Raw genomic sequence first — 22,641 nt, forward strand, 5'->3', positions numbered from 1 at the left:
ATTTTCTTATGTGCAGAACAGTGTTTTTATTGCAGTTTAATACCTGCAGAGTGTAAAATTACTCAAGAGGCTGATTTCTAAAGTGCCTTTCCTTGTAGCTTCTTACTATGTCGTCTTTTCCTAGGTGATATTTGAAATCACATCTTCAGGACACAATGACTCCTCATTGTGCAGTCTAATTTGGCTGCTTATGCCTAGTTCTAAAATGTACAATCAGAAAAGAGGAGTCTTGAATCCAAAGAATAGGTAAGTCCCTGCTGGGAACCTGGATCTTGAAACATTTGTCACCTCTTTATCTGAAAAGGTAATTCCAACATTACACTCTAAAATCCTAGTTTCGTCATAGAATAACTTTATTCACAGATAATACTATCATACGCATTTGCCTTCTTTCAGATAAGGCATAAGTGACATTCAGAAACAAGTGCTGGACTTTCCTTTACCCTTCCAGCAACTCCTCTCCAAACCCTGTCTTAGGAGTATCCAGAGACTCCATTATTTTATCACTTTTTAATCACTTTTCCCTCTGCCTGCCCCCCACAGCATGCTTCACTTGCATTCACTAAGTTTGTCTGTGCTTACTACACACATTCTTTAGGAACATAGCTACAAACTATGTTTCTGAAATAGGTGGGTTTTTTAACTGTGTGAAGAGGCAGTTTGGGGGCAGAACCATATAAAATGGCAAAAACATTCGCTTGGGTTTGAAGATGCAGGAAGCTCAGGTGTGCTCCTGTCTGTTACACGGATTTCTCGTGTAGTAACGTGCAGGACTGTAATAACTGCTCTGCAATGCTAGGTTATCCTAAGGTTGCACAGGCATTTTGTTATATTTGTGTATCTTTTTAGTAATCCTTGATTTTCATAGATTCATAGATTAGAAGGGACCTCTGGAGGTCATCTATCACTGCCTCCATTTAGAGCAGAGCCAGTTAGGTCCAGTTGCTCATTACCTTGTCCAGTTGAGGGTTGGATATCTGCAAGGCTGGAGGTTCTGCAACCTTTCATGGGGAAGAAATTTTTCCTGGTATCTTATTAGGATTTTTCTTCCTGTAGCTTGTGTCCAATGCCTCTGGTCCTTCTACTGAATACTTCTGAGAAGCATTTGGCTCTGTCTTCTCTAAAACCACTCATTAGGTAGTTGAAGACAGCAATAAGATTCTCCTTCAGCCTTTTTCTTTTAAGGTTGAACAAACCCAACACTCTCAGCCTCTCCTCATTTGTCATGTGCCCCAGTCTCCTAATTATCTTAGTGGCCTTATGCTGGACTTGCTCTAGTGTGTCAATGTCTCTTGTACTAGGGATTCCAAGACTGGATGCAGTACTCCCAGAACACTTTCAGAAGTGCCAAATACAAAATAGTAATCACTTGTCTTGACCTTAAAACATGAATTCCTTAAATACGGGCCCTGTACCAAATATGGGAACTAATTGTGTATTGAGACCTATAGAAAATTAAGTAGTAAAAATTTTCTATCAGATCTGCTTTTATTTTTGCTTATTAGACAAAATTTTCAGAAATAAAGCTGATACATACTTCATTATCTCGATCCTTCTCCAGGAAGTGACGAGCAACGTGACTGGGTAAAATGTTCCGTAGCATATTTTCATTATGTTCTCTTAATTCTTTCATTTCATTGATTTCTTCTTTTGCTTGAACGCGCCACAGAAAATCCAGCCTTGCTGTGTATTCAAGCTGTAATTCCAGGGAGAAAAAAAGGGCAAAAACGAAACTTGACAAGATAAGAGTAGATCTTGTACTGTCACCCTGGGAGGCTACTCCTGCTATATAAGTGCCCTCAGTGCTGTAAAAGAGCTTTGACTTCTAAACAATTTGATTTCCTCGCCAGAAAAAAAAAAAAAAATTTTTGCAGTGTGGTATGGTGAGTGTCTGAGAGGAAACTTGGGACTAATATTATTTGTCATATCACTGGTATGCTCAGAGGCTAGAAAAATTCACAAGGTTATTTTTCTCTTAAATAGTTCTATATTAGTTAAATAATGACATTAAGCAGTCATGCAGGAGTTAAGGTAACAGAAGAGGAAGTTCATTTACCAACATAAGCCCTTAAGTCCCCAAATGAAAAAAAGAAAACTTTCCTTTTTCATATCTGCTTCCAAATGAAAAGAGTTTCATGAGAAAGTAATATAAGAGTGATTCCAAACACTTTACAGAGAGAGGTAATTTACTTCTCAAGGATAAGTGTCTTTCTCTCAGCAAAATTAAATATAACAGCCCAACACACTGTCAAGGAGGACTTCCAAGTCTGTAATGCCAAAACAAGGTGTTTCTACTGTTGGGACATGCACTTATTGGCTTTTCAAGTCTTTTAAAGGAGAGTCAAAGGCATACTGTTCGGTATCCCCGAAGACCTTGTCCCCGTGGCTTTGTGGATCCAGTGCCCGCGCTGTCGCCATTTAGTACATGCACAATACTGAAACCCTGATGGCCTCAGCTACACACCAAGGATGGTAGAATATGCTTTTAAGGCTTAATGCTCTAATCAGAAATAATAATCAAATACTCAGCACAGAAACATATTTCACCAGCAAATAAATGCATTTTATAACTGGGACACCAAATGGCTTGTCAAAAAGTGCTGGGATTAAAGAAGTGGCTGGGATATAAAGGACAATTCTGCTGTGGGTGGGAATGACTAACAGGGGATTCGGGTATTGTTTAGTGACTCATCTGGTCCACAGTTTTGTCATCAGCAGTGACCAATGGCAAACATTTCAGAAGAAAATGCAAAGCATTTTGCAAGGAGGCTTACAGGTCGATTGTAATTCAGGGAGCTATTTTTGCTAAATGCTAAAAGTGAGCATGACTTGATATAATCTCCCAAAGCTTGTATACATTTAAGCAGTGACTTATTTTCTCTGAGGATGCTGTTTCCACCTTTATAAACAATTAACTTATTTTCTAATTTTAAAATTCAAATATTCTACCTTGTGACTATTAATTCCCTAGACTAACTGCACATTAACTGCACAACTGAAAAAGTATTTCTTACATCATTTTCCTGATGTTTTTTGGTTTCTTTATCTTTCCCCCGATTTTGTGTTAGAAGACAGGACACGCACCAGAACACAGCTGACCTTTTCCTCTACAAACTGATTGAGAAGATAACATTGACTATACCATTGCAAGGTCAATACTGTGTTTTACAGACTGGCTTGAAGCAGGAGTGGCTGGTGAATTTTAAGCTCTTTGATGTATAAGACATTTAATGCCACTACAAAAAGAGCTTTGCAAATGAAATAAGATTTCTAACAGCTGATGAGGTTTTTTTTCTTTTTTTTTTTTTTTTTTTTGGGGGGGGGGATTGCTGTGCTAGGAGAAATTAATATCTCTAAATCTAGCTCAGTAGAGTAGCAGATAATTTTTATGTTTTAAATAATTTCATTCTGGTTATTTATAACTTCACTGTAAAAAGAAAAAAAATGCCTCTTCAGCAGAGAACTGAGACGACACTATCAGTTTGGATAAAAGGATGAGCCACACTGAAAGTCTGAAAATAGACATTTTTAAAAAGATGCTCTGTTATGTGCTGGTATTTGCTAAAAACAGCAAAAACAGAGTTGAATTTTGGGTTTATTTTTTGATCCTATAAAGAAATAGAATGACAGGAAGTTCTGCCTGAACGTGAGGGGGAATTTCTTCCCTGTGAGAGTGACGGAGCCCTGGCACAGGTTGCCCAGACTTTGACCAGACAGTTTTACAACTTATTTTTTCTTGATGAAAAGCTAACTTAAAAATCTGCATGTGAAAGTGGAGATTGAATTCAAATCACACTGAGTAAAGAAAAGAAGAGAGCTAGATGTTCAGAAACAGAAGGCCTATAGATTTGTTCTCACAAAGTTAATCTTTGTTATAAATCCATCTAAAATAAGGCATGTCTTAAACTATGTTATTTAGAATACATTTGCAGTTTGTGAGAAGTAAAGCTATGTTGGAAAACAACTTTATCAGAGTTACTGTGCTCCCCATCAGTTTGTTGTATGTTGTATAGGTTTTGTAACGTATAAATTTAATGTGCTGTGGACCAAATTTTGCTATCTTTCTTATTTTGTACTCTTACAGAGAGTGTTAGGTTAACCCTACAACAGGAAAGTTAGCAGTGCCAGGAAATGTGCCACGCAATAAAGAAACTTCTCGTTCATACTTGTGAGCGTGCAGGGGTCAGCACATGTCAGGGACCATTTCCAGGGGGCAGTTTGGACGCAGCCACCCAATCTGATGGGACAAGGAGGCCTAGCAGGAGATCAGAAGGTTGTGCTGTGCCAAGAGGCCTCAGAGCAGGAGGGGAATCTCAAGCACCCCAGTTCAGGCTTATGTGAAATACAAATATTTACATCTAGAAGTGTGATCCTGAAGGGCTTTGCTTGGATTCTGTCTGATCCTGTCTTAAGTGTCTTCTGTCTAATTATTTGCTTTCACTTTGAAGGATCCTCAAGCCCTCAGAGTTGCACCTTTGCTTGTGTTAAGAATTTCTTAGAATTTCCACAAATTAGGATATAGAAATACCGGTATTAATCCTAATGAAAAGAACATCTTTAAGCAAGTTGAACGTTCAGGACTGTGTGTACAATTGTGGCTGCTATTTCTTGCAATACAAGTGGTCCTGCTAGCCTTTGTGCAAGCAGAAGCTATCTAATGTTCGATGTACGGCTACCTAGGGGTTGCCAGCTGGAAACAGCCAGAAGCCATATTTCACTCTACCTATGCACTATATCTGGATTTCTGAAAAATGGAGTTATGGAATCCTCCTCAAGGATATGAATCCTAAAGCTTTTAGATACCTAAACAATTTTTATGACCTAAGTGAATCCAAACCCAGGTGAAATATTTCCTACAAGTGGTCCATTCCTCAGAGAAGTTTGTGGTGGTGTTCAGACCATTAGAATATTTCATTTCCTCAGGTCTGGCATTTTTCCCCTACAAATATATTAAGTTGATTCATAGGAGTTTTATTGTTTTCTGACCTGTGATTTCCTTTCATCATTTTGAGTTTCTGCCTTCCCAAGGGCACTGGAGCAGTCAGATACTGCTAGAATTATACAAGTACTTAGGATAGATGAGGTCCTATTTGCTCCTTCTACTTCTATTAACAACTGTAATGTAACTTGCCTACTGTTGAGTATAATATTGCACCCGTTCTTTAAGAACTGCTAGGCAATGTTAGACGTGGGCTTTCTTTAATCAGATTCTGCATGTGGGTTATTAAATTGTTAAAGGTCATATGCTCAAGTGGATAAAAAGGCAGTTGGTATTTTGAAAGTAATTATTGTCACATCCTGCAATTGCAAGTGGCATAGGGAATAGTTAAAGTAAATATTTGCGTTACCTGCTGACCATGATAAAATACGGCTAAAAGGAACATTGCCATCAGTAGTAAAGATGCTTCCTTTGTACCCAGGAAGTCTGTGCTGGAAAAAAGAAAAAAATAATCCAGAGTAAAATGCAGTTATTGATTTGTCAGTGTTTGTTGTAATCATGATGGAGTTTCATTTTGTAACCCTGGTGCTTTTTGTTCACTACAAAACCTCCGAGTATTTGAAAATATAACTTCATGGCTCTTCCTCTTCTTTGATAAAAGTCGCTGTAGAATTTCCTTGCCATGTAGAATAGGAACTATTTTGAATTCTCTAAGATTTTTACACAAGGGAGAATCTTTCTTTGCCATGTTTCATTAGTGAAAAAAATTAGAGACAATGACGATAATTGCTACCTGCAGTTACTGTGGTTGGACATTGTATTGTTTCCTTCTTGCCCTATATTTTATTTTCCAGGCTTTGCCCAGATGTCATATCATTAAACTCTAGGAGTATAACTAGTGTTAGAAACAGTAATTGCATCCCATCATTGAACATTTTAGTCAGTACTTTGCTCCTGTAGGAAGCTAGCAAGAAAAGATATACATGCAGAGCCATACGTACTATGTATAAAGATGTGGTTTTTGTGAGAATTATTTGCACTGCACATCCATGCTTTTCTATCTTTCTGTGCATCTTTGGCACAGAATGGTTTAGCTGGCATATGCTTAGAGGTGCAAGCAGCAGCAGTACAAAATCAGTTAAGTAGCAAAGATTGAAAAGGAAGTGTTTTCCTGAATGAGCTAAATCACTGGTGCTCAGCTTTAGAGTTATTACAGCACTTGGTGTTCTTCTGACTATGCAAATGCTGGTGGATTCCCTGTGCTGCCACTCACCCTTCAGTTTCTCTCCCTACAAAATGGGATCATCCTTGTGCTCTCTACACCTTTAACAACAGTATGTTATAGTTTGAGATGTAAACAGGTGAAATCCTAACCTCAAAAAATCAATAATTCACTCCCATTTTCTTAATTTGACATCAGAGTTTCAATCAGTATCTCTGGAGTTTTTAGTATTACAAGCAACTGATGAATACCTCCCGGAAAGCATATTTTTGCCCATCAGCAAAATCAAATGCAATGACATAAATACAGGTAGTGCTTCTCATATAATCAGGATTTACTTTTGCTGTCATAAAATGTTAAAATAGACAAATGCAAATAAGAATGTCTGACAAGATTGTATCTGCAAGTTCAGAGAAGTTTAAATCTTTAGTTCTGCAAACATCTTCAGCATTCCGATGAGATACAAATATTACTTGATTATTTTGTTTCTTTGCTACTCACTTGTGAATCTCATTGTTCCTCTTCATAGTAGAATCATCACTTGTACTTCTTCTCCTCCCCCCCCCCCCCACCAAATCTGCTTCCTGCTCACACACTCAGTAATTTTTATTCCTTCTGGATCTAACAGGCCACATCTACCCTACACAACATTTTTTTTTTTTTCAAAAAATTACATATCTAAGTCTGACCACGGGCCTGTACTTGGTGTAGTGCTACATGAAGATGACTGCTTTGCTCCCCAGAGGAGTGCTGTGCTGTGCCTGAGCACAGTCCTGAATATTGTCCTTTACCAAGGCTTAGCTCAGAGCTCAAAACATAGGTTTGTACTCCTTTTGGTTCCAGACTTATGTTGGCCAATGATATTTGTGCTCTGAACTGTTTAGCAGCTGTGTTTAGCTTTCCCTTTCCCCTCTTCTTTCTTTCCCTCTAGATCAGGATCTAGACCTGACCACAGTGACAATTTGCCTTCCTTCCGCCCTACTTCAGTAGGGCAGTAGGGCCCTGCTGTCTTCATTTCTGAACCCCATTTTATTTGGTTCTCCTGAATCTCTTTCAATTGTATGGTCTAGCTCATTCCCACACAGCTTCACGTGCTGGTTTTCACTTTCTTTCAATAACCTTCCACATTTGGAAATGTTAGTAACATTTCTAAATGCAGCTTGTTTATGTAGTAATATCTTAGATACAGTTCCTGTGGAGAATATATCTCAGCTCCATCATAGAACTCTTGACCCTATCACAGGAAATACCTAAATGCCTGCATTTTAGTAACATGAGTGGAATATGGGAGACGTAAGAGATGATCCCTGCTCAATATTTAATTGGCCTCATGAAATGAACATTTTAATTAGAAAGCCTGAGAAAGAATCACATCATAAATCTTGTAGGACTAGTCATTGCCCCTTGCAACCAATAATCAATTCTTGACTATGGTGTGTATGTGTATGTCTTGACAAGACACTTCTTTTTTTTTCTAACATGCTGACACTTACTCTCCGTTGTGGTTAAAGTTGTCATATTGCAGAAAAAGGGAAGCATAAATAGTCTCAGTCAGTAGAGAATAGATCGCAATCATGATGAGAAGTACTGCCAGCTTCAGGACAGAGTTGAGACGAAGAAAGACTGCACAAGTCACCATTGCCAGCACACCAGTGAAGACAAAATACTGAAGAGAAAACATCAGTGGTCACTTTCAGCGATCAGTGACTACATATTCACCCCACAAATATCTACATAAATGATCAAGAGATCAAAAGTATCAAAAATTTTCCTCCAGATTTTGGTGCTCAGCTAGGTCTTGTTAGGGTCTAGGTTACTTTGGAAATTCAGGGCTTCTCTATCCTAGAGGGGAATACCTCGACAGAATAGAAATCCTCTTTTGGGCCATCATTGCAGTTTCATAGTATTTGAAAAAAAGGGAAAAGGCATCCTGTATAGCGAAAAGAGGAAAAGGGACAGATGCTGCAGGTAGCAGTATCCTAGCAAATAGTCAACTAAGTAAAAATCATTTCTATTCCTTTGGATTCTGAACTTCCCCAAAAGCCACATAAATTAGGATAAGGGAATCATATTTCTCCTTTATCCCTTTCTCATGCTATCTGAACAGAGGATAAAGGCACTTCTTTATTAGTTTATTTTATTTTTTAATTTTTAATGTTACAAGTCCAGCTCAATTTCACTCTTCTCTTAAAATGTGATGCCTAGAAGTTTCATTCATATCTCATTTTCTAATCTCTTCATTGTCTCATCTTTCTCAGTGATTAGTCATTTGCCAAATGCAATCCATGCAGTTGGTAGTGGATATAGAGGGACAATCCTGGCTATGAGCTATTCAGATTTGAGATAGCAATGCCAGCACCCAGAGTCCGAATGTAGTTTAAATTAACTCTTATAATATAGCTTTGGAAGAGAACTGCAGAGTTCATTAGTTTGAGTACATTTTTTCTTTGTTGAGCACCGTTCTCTGTGCATCTCTCTAATTTTACTGCATACTGGTGGCAACATCATGACACCGCCATATCATTTCCAAAGCAACATACTTGTTTTAGCTGTACATGACCAATCTGTTGATTTTACTGACCTGCTTGCTCACTATAGAGAGGATTTTCTTTGCTTCAAATGAAAGTTCAAAATCATTACCGAAGAATCACTGCTGTTCTTTTGCTATGTAAGAACTATTAGTCTCCTCCAATAGCTTCATATGAATTAAGTCGTGGGTTTTATTACAGTAGGTACACTGAATTGTTGCTGGATATGTTTGTAATTATTTTTAAATGTATAAGGCAAACAGCAAAAGCTAAAGATCAGAGAAAATGAGATTCTGCCATTAATAAAAAGAAAGCTGGAGGGCTCAGTTTGACCAAGCATTTAGCAATGCCTTTTTGTGTCATTGATTTCATAGGTGAACAAGAATATCAGTGGCCACAGAGGGCTTTCGTTTGCCCTAATGAATTCTGTTGAAGAGACAAAATTTTCTTTGACTTTTACTAAAATGCAGGACTTATCATGTCTTAGTTCCTCATTTCTACTCTCATTTCAGCTGTTTGCTGAATGCTGTCTATGTATTTCCATGCGTACTTGGTAAACAAGAACAGTGAAAAATTCAGTATACATAGAGGTTCTGCTTGTAATGCCCTATGAGACTATAGGATTAATTCCCTTTTTTAGTCCTTGTCTGCTCTTCCTACAGTATGTGATAGATATTAAGGCTCAGATTTACAGAACTATTGAGGCATCTGACTCCATCACTAGTACATTGGTCACTGATTTCAGGCAGCAGATACCATGGTAACTTCTGTGGACCTGTGCCTCAGATTCAAAAGTACCCTCATAAATACCTCAGGATAGGAACAGATGTCTGTAAAAGATGCAGATGAATTGAACGTCTGGTTCTTCAGTGGTACTGGTTTATCAAAATCACACCATAGCTGTGAATAAAGAAAGAAAACAAAATCAGGGATATGTTGTATGTTGGTGACTAGGTGCTTATGTGCCTGATGGGACACAGGGGTGGGATGTGCTGACCTACCACTCCCTAAACACCAGCACTAGCTCCCTAACTAGTACTGGCCTTGATGTCTCAGGAGAAACGACAAGGACTAAATGAAGGTAAGATGGTAATCCTGGCAGTAAAAAGACTGAAAAGTGGGGCCAAAGCAGAGAGCTATTCACTCTACAAACATTTAGCCCTCCTATGCCCTCTCTGTAGCCAAAAGGGAAAGATGACCTCCTCCAGGAGTTCCAGAGGACTGAAGCTGGACTCGTAAGAATCATCCTCTGAAGATGTTTATACTTCCATATAAATTATAGAGAGAATTGTCTAAAGTGGGAACATAAAATCAGACTGTATGTGTACACATGCTTGCAGGTGTTTTTTTCCACCTATGTGTCTATGGTCAGTGTTAACTTCCAGGTGTAGGACGAAAACCTACATGGTGTCACATAGAATTTATTTGTGAGAAAGCAGAACATGATCCCAGAATTGAAGGTGAGTTGTGTAGAACAGGAGGGAATGAAAATGGCTCATGATGCAGTGGCTCTGACAATGTAATATTGCATTTATCTGATTCAACCTGCATCCTCTTTACTGGTATTTTAAACTCTTAAAAATAAACAAAATGACAGTTATGAGTTGCAATGCATCATGATCTTAAATCACAGGAAAAAAATAGTTAATGATTTCATGTTTTGACAGTTAAAACAGATGAAGTCTCCTGTCACATATATTAATGCAATCTGGATGTTTATATAAGGTCATTTAATCAGCCTGGTATGTGCAAACTTGTTCTCCTATCTCTCTTTCCAACAGAGTTAGAGAGTTTGTTTAATGAGGTCCAATTTCTTATAATTAAATTCTAATGAATTTTGAACTTGGAACTCTCTTGTTTGTTCTTTCAGCAACTCAGACATCTCTGCAGTGCAGCAACATTTTCTAGGTTATTTGTGCAGTCCTCCATGACAACTGATAGTAAATTGTACTTTCTGCAAGTTTATGAGGTATTCAGCCATGAATGGCCCTGTACTCTCTGAAGTGCAGGGATCTGCTTAAAAGATCTTCAGAATCAGAAATTTTCTTCTCTTTTTATACTGACAAGGAGGTACTTGATGTAGAGAACCACATGACTCATTTGCACTTCTCATTAACCCAAAATGTTATGATCTTTTCTGGAAAGAGTCTGAGTTTTCTACCCCCTTTCAACCTGAACTCAGTGGATGCACATAGCTGCATTGCCTCTTCTTAAGCACATGAAGGTCCCTACTAGGCGCCCCAGATAGAACCCGAATGGCTACTGGGGTACCTGCTTCATGAAAATCATTATTTTTTTTGTGAGATACAGGAAGCAGTTAAAAATCAAACTATTATTCTGACAGGATTTTGACATATGAAATAATGAGTGGTGTGAAATAATGAGTACTGTGATTTCCTGTAGAAGACAGGACTTGGTGATTCAAGTTGTTGTAATTCTAAACATATGACAATAAGTGTAACAGTTTATAATCTTACAGAAGCCCACTTTTGTTCCTTTCATCTGGTTTTTGAATTAATAATCCCACGAAATTACAGTGGACACAGACTTAAAAAAAAAAAAAAAAAGAAAAAGAAAAGAAAAAAACCACAACAACCAACCCATGGATAAAATCATACCCGTAATAAACTGGATATGGGTGGACCTTGTTCCAAGGACAAGATGCATTATACTGAATTCTTTCCTAAAAGGTATTTGCCAAATACATTTTAAAAGCCTCTAAATCCTATAATATTCTTCAGTAATCTACACTTTACGAGTATCACTGTCCTTATCTTTAGCAATTTTTCAGCCCTATTGAACTTCCTGTCATTTTACCATACATGTAGCTGCTCTGTAAGTGTAGGAATCAAAGACTACTTTCTTCCTTCTCCAGCTGACTTTCCTATCAGTGACCACATGGTATCACAAGAAAGCCAAGACAGATGCTTAATCCTAACGTACTATCGAGCTGTATTCAGTCACAGAAGAATGGCAGCAATACAACAAAATACAATCTAATATCTATTAACAAAAGAGGATTCCAACTCTTGAAGTGTCAGACTTCAGCATATTTGCTACCATAACATGATAGTCAAAATAATTATTGTCACAGGACAATTATTGCTCCTGCTGTTGTTACCGTTATTATTATTATCAATAAATACTTTATTGCCTCACCTGGAAAGAATTAAATATTTACAAAGAATAAAGTTCAGCTGAAAAAACCTGCTGGATCCTTACTCCAGCGGCGTTCTTGGAGAGAAGAGGGTGATGCAAATGTTATCTTTAATCCATCAGTGAGATATTTAGCTTCTCTCTGGTGCAGACTTTAACACCTGCCAGGCTTTCTGACATGATTATTTGCCCAATTCACTCAAAGCTTTCTCATGTTTCTGAAGGTGTTCGGATAATCAGCGCTCTGTCGCGTTTGCATCCGTGCTGTCCCTGTCTCGTAAGGACCCAGTCTTTCACCATGTGACACTGTACCTAGCCAGCCCCACAGTATTCAATACTGCACTTTAGTATTTTTATCTAAGCACAGTTACTAAGCAAACCTTGGTACATGACTTTCCTCATAGATACACTGATAATCTTTGCTCTACATTTATCACACTTAACTTTGGGCACTTAGTGGCGACGTGCAAATTAGGAGACCAGTCAGGCTGAACTCCTTGTTTGGGAAGTGGAGAGAAACAAATCTCTTTATGGGTACATTGCTATCATGCAAAAGAAATCTTTGAGGATGCCTGTTACTCTTCACTGACTATAAAGAAAGCTTAGTGTAATTATGCCCATAGTTTGGTCCTTCAGCTAAATTAAATCCAGGCTGAGGAGGTTTGTCAAAACCTTTAAATGAGCAAGTAGTAAGATATGATTAGAATTCAGTTTGTTTCAACTTCCCCCATGTTGTGGTTACTCGATCAACTTCACCTGCTCCTTCCTTTCCTTTAAGGTATTTTACAGGTTTATTGGCCCTTCTCGTTTTTTAATAACCTGATGGATAGGAGAACTGCAAGATGAGGAATTTAATATCTATGAGCATTACTTGGATTAACAGCCATGAAGAAATATAGTAGTATATCAGAAAATTAAAAATGCTCTGGAAAGTGTGGTTATATTGAACAGAAAGTAGCAGAAGGATTTTAAAAATAGATGATCCTTATGAAAAAGAAATAATTAGATATTTCAGTGATACATAGTTTAAGCAACAGATTGAATTTCCTGAAGCTGTAGTGCTCTGCCTTTTACATTTAAATCATATCTGGTTTATAAACACATTAGTTAGCAGGTCCTGTAGCAAGCGTAATAATTCATAAATCATTTTTTCCTGTATAATATTCCCTGGTTCCCTATGAAGCTTACAATATTTATGATGGCTCCCAGAAAGTTAATCAGAATGGATGCAAATATAATGACATTCCTGGCCAAGTAGGTCTCGTTAATCCAGCAGCAAGTTTTCCGGAGCATTAAGGGTAAACATTTGTAATCCTCTGCTGTGGTGATTAGCACAAGAGCGGAGTGCAGCATAATCAGTATAGAAAATTGAATGACCATTGGTATTACCCTGGAAAGAGAAAAGAGAACCCAGCATTAAATATTAAAGCAATACTACTATAAATAAAAATAAATGGAAAAACAGTTAAGATTAGGAAAAAAAAAAGTTGTCGTAAATCCAAGACAATTACTCCAGGAAGAAACACAGAGAAAGCAAAGAATTATTCATGTTCCATAGACTTGGCCTTTGCTTTGTGTGGCTTCTTGCTGAGAAACTGTTGTTGAAGAAACACATCAATAAAATCACTGCCAGTGCCTCTGAGCAGTAGAAATGTCCCTTTTTTCAATACTCAATTCTCCTTTATGTTTCTTTCAGAGCTAATCTATTCATCTCATAGGATCGGATGTCACTTTGTTTGAACTGGTTTGTCTAGGGGCAGTTTAGGAGAGTGCTATTTCATATACACTGCAATGCAAATGTCTTAAACTCCTGCTGTGCTGAGGGTCATAGACTTTAAAGCAAGAAACGGCCAGTACAGAAATCCAGTTAGATTTCTGGCATAGGTCAGGATATAATAGTTACAGAAAGGTAATATTTATCTAATTTTGGTTAATATTTAGTCCACAGCAGCTAAAAATGTTATTAGTTTTTTTAAAAAAAAAAAAAAAAAGCAAAAGAATTTATCTACTGTTTTCACAGAAGCCCTTCGAAATATAGAGTGGATGAAAACGTGCTCTATGATCCAAATATGTTTAAGTAAATCATGTCATTTGGCATACTCTCTCAATTTTTTTCCTGCTAATGTGACCCTTAATCAAGTGTTATTAAATATATCCACAGAAAAGAGGATTCAATTCCCTCGAATAAACCATTAAAAACATAATTTCTTCCAGTTCAACTTTCATTATTATCTTTTTTCAGTTTGTTTCGTTTCACCTGGCTTAAATCTGGAACTTGATATCAGTCAAGCAAATGACCTGCTTGAGGAATGTGGCAAATTGTTGAAGAAAGCACTTAGCACCTCACAAATCAAATATTAGACCCCATTTATGCCAGTCATTGTCTTTCTGTATTTCTTTTCACTCAGCTTCTTATTTCAACTGAACTCATGCAAATGCTCCATTGCTCCTGCTGCAAACGAGCCCCCTCTTCACTCTGCTTCCTCTTGCCTTTTTGAAATACAGAGGATGATTAAAATTGAGGCATGGAGTTAAGTAATTAAAATTTCTAGCAACCTAGTTCTGCACATCTTACTACACTAAAGAGGTCTCACAGAATAAAATCTTTGGAAGAGGAGAATCAAGGTAACCCAAGGAGACTTCTGCACTTCCAAGTGGCTGAATGTAGGTACGGTGTATTCTGCTCCTTGAGTTTTCTGTGAATGGATGTTTTGTCTTAGTGAAGACATAAAGCTGCAGATTTTGATACTATTCTCCCATCCCTCTTCTCTTTGGGCAGAGTGAAGTGCTATTTGTATGCTTGGCTCTGCTGAAAGATAAATTTAAGGCTGGAGGGTAGAAAGAAGGGAAGGCCTCACCACAGCTTTTATTTCTCCATTTTTCGGTGTGTTTAGCTCAACCAAATCTACTGCCTGAGTCTGTATGTACTAGACCAACCTAACTGAAATGTCTCCTCTGTTTCAGGCTGTTCAAATTTCACCCAAGCAGAACAAATTCTAAACTCAAATAGCTCTTAATTCAAATCTGTGTTTTGAACCTATGAATAACAAAGCTTTCACTCTAGAAAGAGTCACCATAAACTGGTAGGTACAGAGTCTAACGAAAAGAGGGAGTCAGACTGAGATAATGATAGGAGAGGATTTATGGAGATAGCAGGAAAAGGTTCAGAATATGTCTACCTAAGATCTGACATTTCTCAGGTCTGGCCATGTTTACAGCTGATAACTAGAGTCCAAAATATTTGCTCAAAGGAGACACCAAAGAAACAGTAAGCAGCTTATGTGAGAACTGTGGATATATCTTCCTCAAGTAATGGTGTTTTTAGGAAACACCCTGAAAACAGAATAAACCGAAAGTTTAAATTCAAGAGAAAATACGTTTTGTAGGAAAAAATAGACATAAGCTTGAGTGAATATGTGGGGGAAATGCTGGTCACAGGTAAGCTGCTGAGACTGGAAAAAGGCATAAATGACAGATGAGATACAGATACCAAAAGTAAAGGATATCAAAGTGCAGAAAATCATTCCTGTATAATATCTAACCCTGCTTGGTTTTAAACCTCATTTCTTTTACAAGAGTACCCTGATTTCTGATTTTTAATGCCCTAATTCAGCTATGAGGATAGATACATTAAATCTGATGATATTTTAAATGTGATATCTGTATAAACATTAATTCCTTCCTGATCAGTCAGACAAAGTTGTGGGAGAATGACTTTACTTAAGTACAAATTAACAGATTTTACTTTAAACTTTTTTGTCTATCACCTACTAAAATGAATCTAGGTAACACAGAAGCATAGTTAATGTTTGAAAATGGACTGGAAGTCTCACAGAATAATTTACAGTAATGCAGATATCACTTATAAGTAGAACTTCTAAATACTCTCAGAATCTCGTAATTAATGAAGCTTGGAGAATAGCATCCCAGAGAAGAAAATGGGCTAAAGAGATAATAAATAAACCAGGAAATTATAGTTAGTAGAGTTTTCCTTGTGGAACATCTCTGAACCACTCTATATGAAAATTACATGCAGAAAATGATGGCTTTTTGTAGTTGCAATTACATCACAAAACTTTTGAAATAAAATACAAAAGATACTAAAATGGAAGTTATGTGACTGAATGTACTGAATTAAGATGAATTATATATTAACTTCCCTTGACAGCTTCTGTGTGGTAGCATTAGCTTTGACAGTATTCTGATGATGTTGCCAAATAGAGATACTATGCAGTCATGTCTTGAGAAAATGCACAGCCAGCCACTGATGCTTTTTAGAAGAACAAAGTATGTTCATAGATACACTCAGGATACATTAATGACCAAAATCTGGGGAAAACGAGATAGGTGTGAAATGGATAGTCTTGGAGACAGAAGTCTTTGTGGAGTAGATAGGACATTAAATAGTACAGTCTTTACTGAAAATAGATTATCAAGTGAAAAAAGAAGCTAAAAAATAAACGTAGTTAATAGAGAGCAATAACGTCAATAGACAGTCAATAGACTGGTAATAGAAAAAGAGTTAATAAAGCCAGCAACAAGTGATACAATATCATCATGGAGAACAAGTCAAGAGAGTTAAGAGAGCTACCCAAGAGAGCTGGGGTTCCAGTCATGGCACAAGTCATCGCACTGCAGAGCTGTGACCTGCATTTATTTAGATGAGGCACCTTGAGATTCGCTGGTTGCATTGACCAGTTCTCTGCTGGCTCTGCTTTGAACCTAGGCTAGGAACATTGACAGCTATAGCTATGGGAAATTAGTTTCTTCAGTCTCGCACACTACAGCAGTATTTTGCAGTTGCCTTCCTGCTTTTCAAAGCTGGGTGACTGATATCCACTTTGGAACTGATAGCTTCTATCTGTATCTCAGATATGCACAGACAGACTGTATATGCAGGTGAAGCCTAACAGTTCTGCAGATCTAGCCTGACCCAGCTCTAAATGATAGTGAAATAAGACTTTTAAAAGGATTTGAGTCAAGCCTCAAAACTCAGACCTGAGGACACTAAACATGGGTTCTTATTTTGGACTGCCGAACTCCAGGTATAAGATCCAATACTGCTGTATTAAGGTATTATACGGAAAACATCTCAAGACCTAAGTCTATCAATCCAAAATTCAGCCTAACTGTATTAGGTGCCTGAGAAACAATGGCCATGTATCTGCTGATAATAAATATATCAGTAATAAAACTCTTCCATTCGATCTGAACTGAACATCAAAGCATTTTTGTCTCATTTAAGATTGCTCGAGATAAATACGAAAAAAAGACTCCACACACCTAAGGTCTCCTTAGGGATCAACTCAGTTATCAGTGCTATTATGCTTGCAGCATGCTAATGTCATCAAGTACAGCAGAAGACACAGTCAAGGTTAGACGAGTAGGAACGTCAAACACAATACTTTCTTCTGTCCAAGAACTTGTCTCAAAAATGGGACACCTGGGTTTGATCTTCTCTTCATTCAAGAAGAGATTCAAGACCACATGTTTTTCTTTTCAAGATTTCCCTTATTTTCAAGCTCAAGTATGTTTTGAAATGCAGTTTTTTCCTTCCCTCTTACCACTGTACAGTTGGAAATCAAGAGTCATGGAGCCAGAAGAAAAACTTATGAAAAAAGATGCAAATGTTTAAATGAACAATAATTTTGAAGCCCATTTTTCTCTCATCACAAGAACAACCCAACGAAAAACTGTCATATACAAGATTAGCATAGAAGTCCACTCTAGTATGATCTATTGGCCCTTGTGAGCATATAGAAAGTTTACAGAAAGAGATTAATCAAACTTTGAGGCATCTCGGATAGAGAAGATGAATCACTTTAAGGTTGGCAGTGTAACTTAATGGCTTCATAAGGGATAATTACAGCTTCATAAGGGATAATTGTCAGATAATGTGACATTAATTTATGTCACAAAGTAATTTCTTCAACTCAATATTTCAAGGAATGAAAACTACTGAAAAGATTCTTAAATTCAGTGATGAACTTTCTCTGTCAAGGAAGAATATGAATGGATTAAATATTTATTCTGCAGGAGACAGATATAAACTGAGATAAAATTTGGAAATTCACATACATACCGGAAGGATGATTACCTTACTTAACACACAAACTAAGGCAACCTATCTAGGAAGATCCCTGAAGATCCTTAAAAAAACATTTTTATGATCATTTAAATATTTTCCTCCACTATGTTTCCAGAAATCCCCAGAAGGCTCAGCTCAGCAAAATATTCAAATATATACTTAAGCAAGTGCATAATTCCATGCTGTTCAACAAAGCACTGAAGCATTCATTGGAAGGTACTTTAAGATATCCTTAGGAAATGAGTATGTTTACCATGAAGTGTGTGAATTTTACAGTTTGTTAAAAATTTCATGGGAGTGATGTCCATGCTCTCTTCCCTTGTGGCATTGCCAAGTAGTTTACCTCACTGGTATCTACTAGAGGTATAAACGCATGAGCATGCGGTTACCTCAAAGTGTATAAGATTCTCCGAATTTAAATCCTGCCTAACTTTGTTACACCTTGTCCATGTGCTCATGCCCTGACCTGTTTCCTCAATTGGAATTTAGGAAAATTGAAGTACCAAGCTATTTCCTCCTTCAAAATGTTTAAACCTTCTTCTTAGTCAAACAACCACACTTATTATTTTAGCGTTGCTTATCTGCTGACGCTGCTCCTTTAACCATCAAACTTTAGAAAGAATGAGAAGAGGTTTTGAAGCAGAGTATCAAAACCTTTAAAATGTAGGTGAAAACTTGTCTTCCTTAACCCTGACAGTTGTTCGTCAGCTCCTGGAGGAATATAAAAATTGCCATAAAGTACCTATCATCTGGCTCATTTTTTTCTTTCAAAAGGCACAGTGGCAAATGCTCTTTCCCTAAATATCTTTCCAGCTTCCAGTGATCAACCTTAAAGGGCATTTTGGAGGCTAAAGTTGCATTGGTTTATTTAAAAAACCATCTGCTGATTCCTGTAAGAATCTATCTAATCTTTCTTTGATCCTGTTTGTATTTACAGCCTCTTGAACATTCAATGACAATAAGGTCCACAAAGAACTCGTGAAGTGCAGGGAAAAAGAAACATAAGACTGCAGTGTATGTGGGAAACCAGAGAGTGTGATGGCTGCAGGCAAGGTGGCTATGTGACTCCTTTTCTCCTCATTCCCATGGCCTTAGTTGCTCTCATGACCATGAACGGAGATGAAGATAGAAAAGATGTCCTGTTTTGTTGCTGATATAGCAGTGATTGATATAGTAGCTAAAAACTTATTGGAAAAAAAATCCATAAATAAAATCCATAAATCTTGTTGTACACACAGGAGAAAAAAATAGAAATAACTGCTACCAAAAGTTAAGTGTATATAGAGATAAACTTTAGAAAAGCAAATTGATTTCCTAATATTAGAGAAATATAACACATAAGGAACAGCGGAAGGCAATCATTTGTCTGATTGCACTCACAGCTAAGAACAACTATAAAATACACTGGACACCACTGCTTCAGTGTGCAGTCCCCGGCCTGCACACATTCAGCATTTCGGTATTCTGAGACACTAATGTGGTGAACCAGGTCCTCCAGGGACAATCCAAGAAGTATTGCTGCGTTACTATAACATAACAGGCTTCTTATTTCTTATGAAAGTACTGTATTTTCAAGATTATTCTACAAGCACAGATAAACTTAAGTTCATCAGAGTAGTAGAAGCCACGTAAGAATTGTGTGTGTCTGTGCATTTCTACTGTGGCACTTGCCTCACCAAAGGTCAAATAGGACCATAAGCATTTTTTAACAGTAGTTGATGTTCTGCTGGGTACGCTATAAAGCTAGAAAATTGGCCATGCTCCTCACACAAGCTTTTCCTGTTTTCAGCATTAAACAGTAGACAGAAATGCCAGCTGATGGGTTTTACTGCATTACATGATGTGGACATGGAGGCCACAGCAGTGTCACATGCTCTTCACCTGAGTAGAAGGTTGTAATTTGTCACATAACAGAGCTGGGATCACCTGCTTGCTTGTGCTTAATAGCACAAGATTGTTTCTCCTGGGTAGGTGATATCTATCATTAGTAACTAAGCACAACAGTACAATTTACTTATGTAGCATTTAACAAACAAAACCAAAACAATCACTGATTCACAACACAATTACCAGTCTCTTTGCAAGGAAACACTGTATTAAGCTTGGATCATGTTTTATTTTAACATTGGAAGCAGCAAGCCATACCATGTCATACTTTTGCAAGCCAAAGTTCCCACGTATCTCAGTAGGGGTTCTGCTTAGAAACCTGACAGTATGATGTCAATAGATGTTGCCGTCTCTCACATGTAAGTGTGAAACTGCAGATAATGTGATACAAAAGCAGATAACGAGGAAAAAAAAAGGTGTACAAATATTTCCAAACAGTTTAGGGGACAAGTAGATTTTCTTGACTCATTTCACAGCAACCCTAGAAATGTTATCCCACTGGTTCCCCAAGAGTGCCTTCAGACTTATAGCAATACCTTTCTATATTTACCTGGAAGAAGGAAGTAAGCTTTGGATAGTGGTGATAAATACAAGAACAATAAATGCGCACACCAGGTTTGATTTGAATACCTCGTCCCGCATTTGAGAATACTGCAATGAAAAAGAAAAAAAAAAGAAAAGGAAATCAGCTGTTAACCCATGCAGTGTTTTCATAAAGATTGATGCATTTAGCAGACTTTGGGGAAATCAGCAGAAAGAGATTAAGTAATGAGGTTGCTTTTAAAAATGAAACACAATAAACAATTTATAAATAAGCTGATAGAATACTTCATCCAAATAAGCAAAACTATATAATTCTGATTTATAATACACGATTGCAATACAACTTGTTTACTTGCTTGTCTCTTCTTCCAAAAAGTATTTGCATTAAAAAGAACTGGTAGATAAGAGAAGCTCATCCTGCTGAGTAGAGCACTAAATATTTAGTCGCTTAGCTGTAGGAACGATGGGTTTCCTCACCTGAAGACAAACACTGAAGTCAGCAGTGGCTACCTGCATGCACGACACTGCAGAGGTGTCTCCTTGCTTGCTAAACTGTGGCTATTGTATTTCCTTTTTTACTTTTCTTAAAAATACCCAGTTTGGGACATTCTCTCAGCTGCTGCAACATAACTCTTTCCATGAGAGTTACTTCAGAAATGGAATAACTTGGATATGTCCAACAGTGGTGGATCAGTTACAGTGGAAATATTACACAAATCATCAGCTGGTATAAATCACTGCTAATTCAGTTTGATTCCAATAATTTACAGAAGATGAAGGTTCAGCCATAAATATATTTTTGGAAATCTCTTTGTCCTATAGCGATGCCACTGAATTTTCTTTACCTAATTGAAAAAAAAAAATGCCTGAGGTGCCTGCCCCACTTATTTCTCTTCTTCTAAGCAGTCACTTGTGCAGTGTATTTGATCTTTTGCAGTTTTTTGGGGAGCTTAGAGTTACACATACAGAACAACTAAGGAAATCAGAGTCAAACAGATATCAGATATAAGCATCTTTCTCAAGAAATTTGTAAATAAGGGAAACGGAAGTTGTAAGGTCCAGAGAATTATAATTGAGAAAAATGGAAACTGAGTAAGAACCGTATCAGGAACATGTATTGAGAGAGTTCAGTCCTGACCTCCCGCATCTTACAACTAAACTGCTCTTGTACGAAGATCCTGTGCAGACTTACGCTGTACTCACTACATGCACTCTCCGTAGGGGCTTCATCTTCATTATGAGTAGATTCTAGCTCGTGAAATGGAAAGGGGGATTTTCTCTTCCCTACTCCCATTTGATGTGAATAAAGGAGGTTTTTCTTGGCTGGTCTTCGTCTGCTTAGACCTTCCTCTGCCATGATGACACCCTGTGTCTGCTCACTGTCAGGAGCAGTATGACTTTGACATGATTTTTGATGGTGCTCACAGGCAACTTCATTTCATTTTGCTGCAGAAAGCACAGAGGGATTGAACCTGATGCCATGTACAGAAGAACAGCACTGCATCAGTCTACTTAAAAATAATAATAATCAAAAAGTAAATTAAACTACAAAAAGTTTTACTTGTTCATCAACTCACCAGGGACAGATCTTCCATATCAGGAGAGAGATAGGGTTTTGAAGCGAGTTGAAGTGAGTTCAGTTTTGCTAGATTGGTGTGGAGTTAACAATTGCAGTGACATAATGATTATATATATAAGAGCTGCCACATTCGTTTCACGTCAACTACTTTCAATAAACATGAACAGATTCTCCTCCAAAATATCAGTGATTTTTTTCTTTTAAAAAATGTGATGATGTTTCATACAAGGCTTTTTTATTTTTTTCTTTTTGAAATGTTTCATACCTTAGACAAGCAGAATTATCAAAGATGGCTTTGCTTGCCTGTGTTATATGGCTCTGGGCTTTGGCACAAAAAGAACTAAAGGGAAAAAGAAAGGTATGTTTCTTAAAATCTAACATGAAATCTCAACTATTGCTTAGGGGAATTATAGTAAATTAATTGAGTGAAACACAAACATGGAATTATGTCAAAAGGATAAATGCTATGGTCTAATCAGCAATAATGTTGTGATGAAAAAGTGTAGTTAGCATCTGCAAGGCAGCACCAATACTGATGATAAATGTAGCACTTTTCTATCCATTTCCATTTTTAAAGCGTCTCCAAGTCATTAAAGAACAGATTAAGCCTCAAGGCTCTTCTGCAAATATGGGGAGGCATGTAGCTAGGTGCAGCTGAGTGGAGCAATAGAAAGGATCATGGCAAGACCTTCTCTGCTA

At 37.4% G+C, this 22,641-nt stretch overlaps 1 protein-coding gene across 2 annotated transcripts in view; it reads right to left on the reverse strand.

The window, feature by feature from the left end:
- The window catches only part of ADCY8 (adenylate cyclase 8), a 121,441-nt gene that overhangs the window by 12,644 nt on the left and 86,156 nt on the right, over positions 1 to 22,641 (reverse strand). For both annotated transcript variants that reach the window (XM_062568424.1, XM_062568425.1), the window contains 6 exons: positions 20,371 to 20,471; positions 13,034 to 13,235; positions 9,500 to 9,589; positions 7,655 to 7,827; positions 5,349 to 5,430; positions 1,538 to 1,696 (listed from right to left, as the gene is read on the reverse strand). In XM_062568424.1, the coding sequence (XP_062424408.1) occupies positions 1,538 to 1,696; positions 5,349 to 5,430; positions 7,655 to 7,827; positions 9,500 to 9,589; positions 13,034 to 13,235; positions 20,371 to 20,471 (807 nt within the window). The remainder of the gene's footprint in view (positions 1 to 1,537; positions 1,697 to 5,348; positions 5,431 to 7,654; positions 7,828 to 9,499; positions 9,590 to 13,033; positions 13,236 to 20,370; positions 20,472 to 22,641) is intronic.

This window comes from Rhea pennata, chromosome 2 (assembly GCF_028389875.1).
Source record: "Rhea pennata isolate bPtePen1 chromosome 2, bPtePen1.pri, whole genome shotgun sequence".
Taxonomy (NCBI): Eukaryota; Metazoa; Chordata; class Aves; order Rheiformes; family Rheidae; genus Rhea; species Rhea pennata.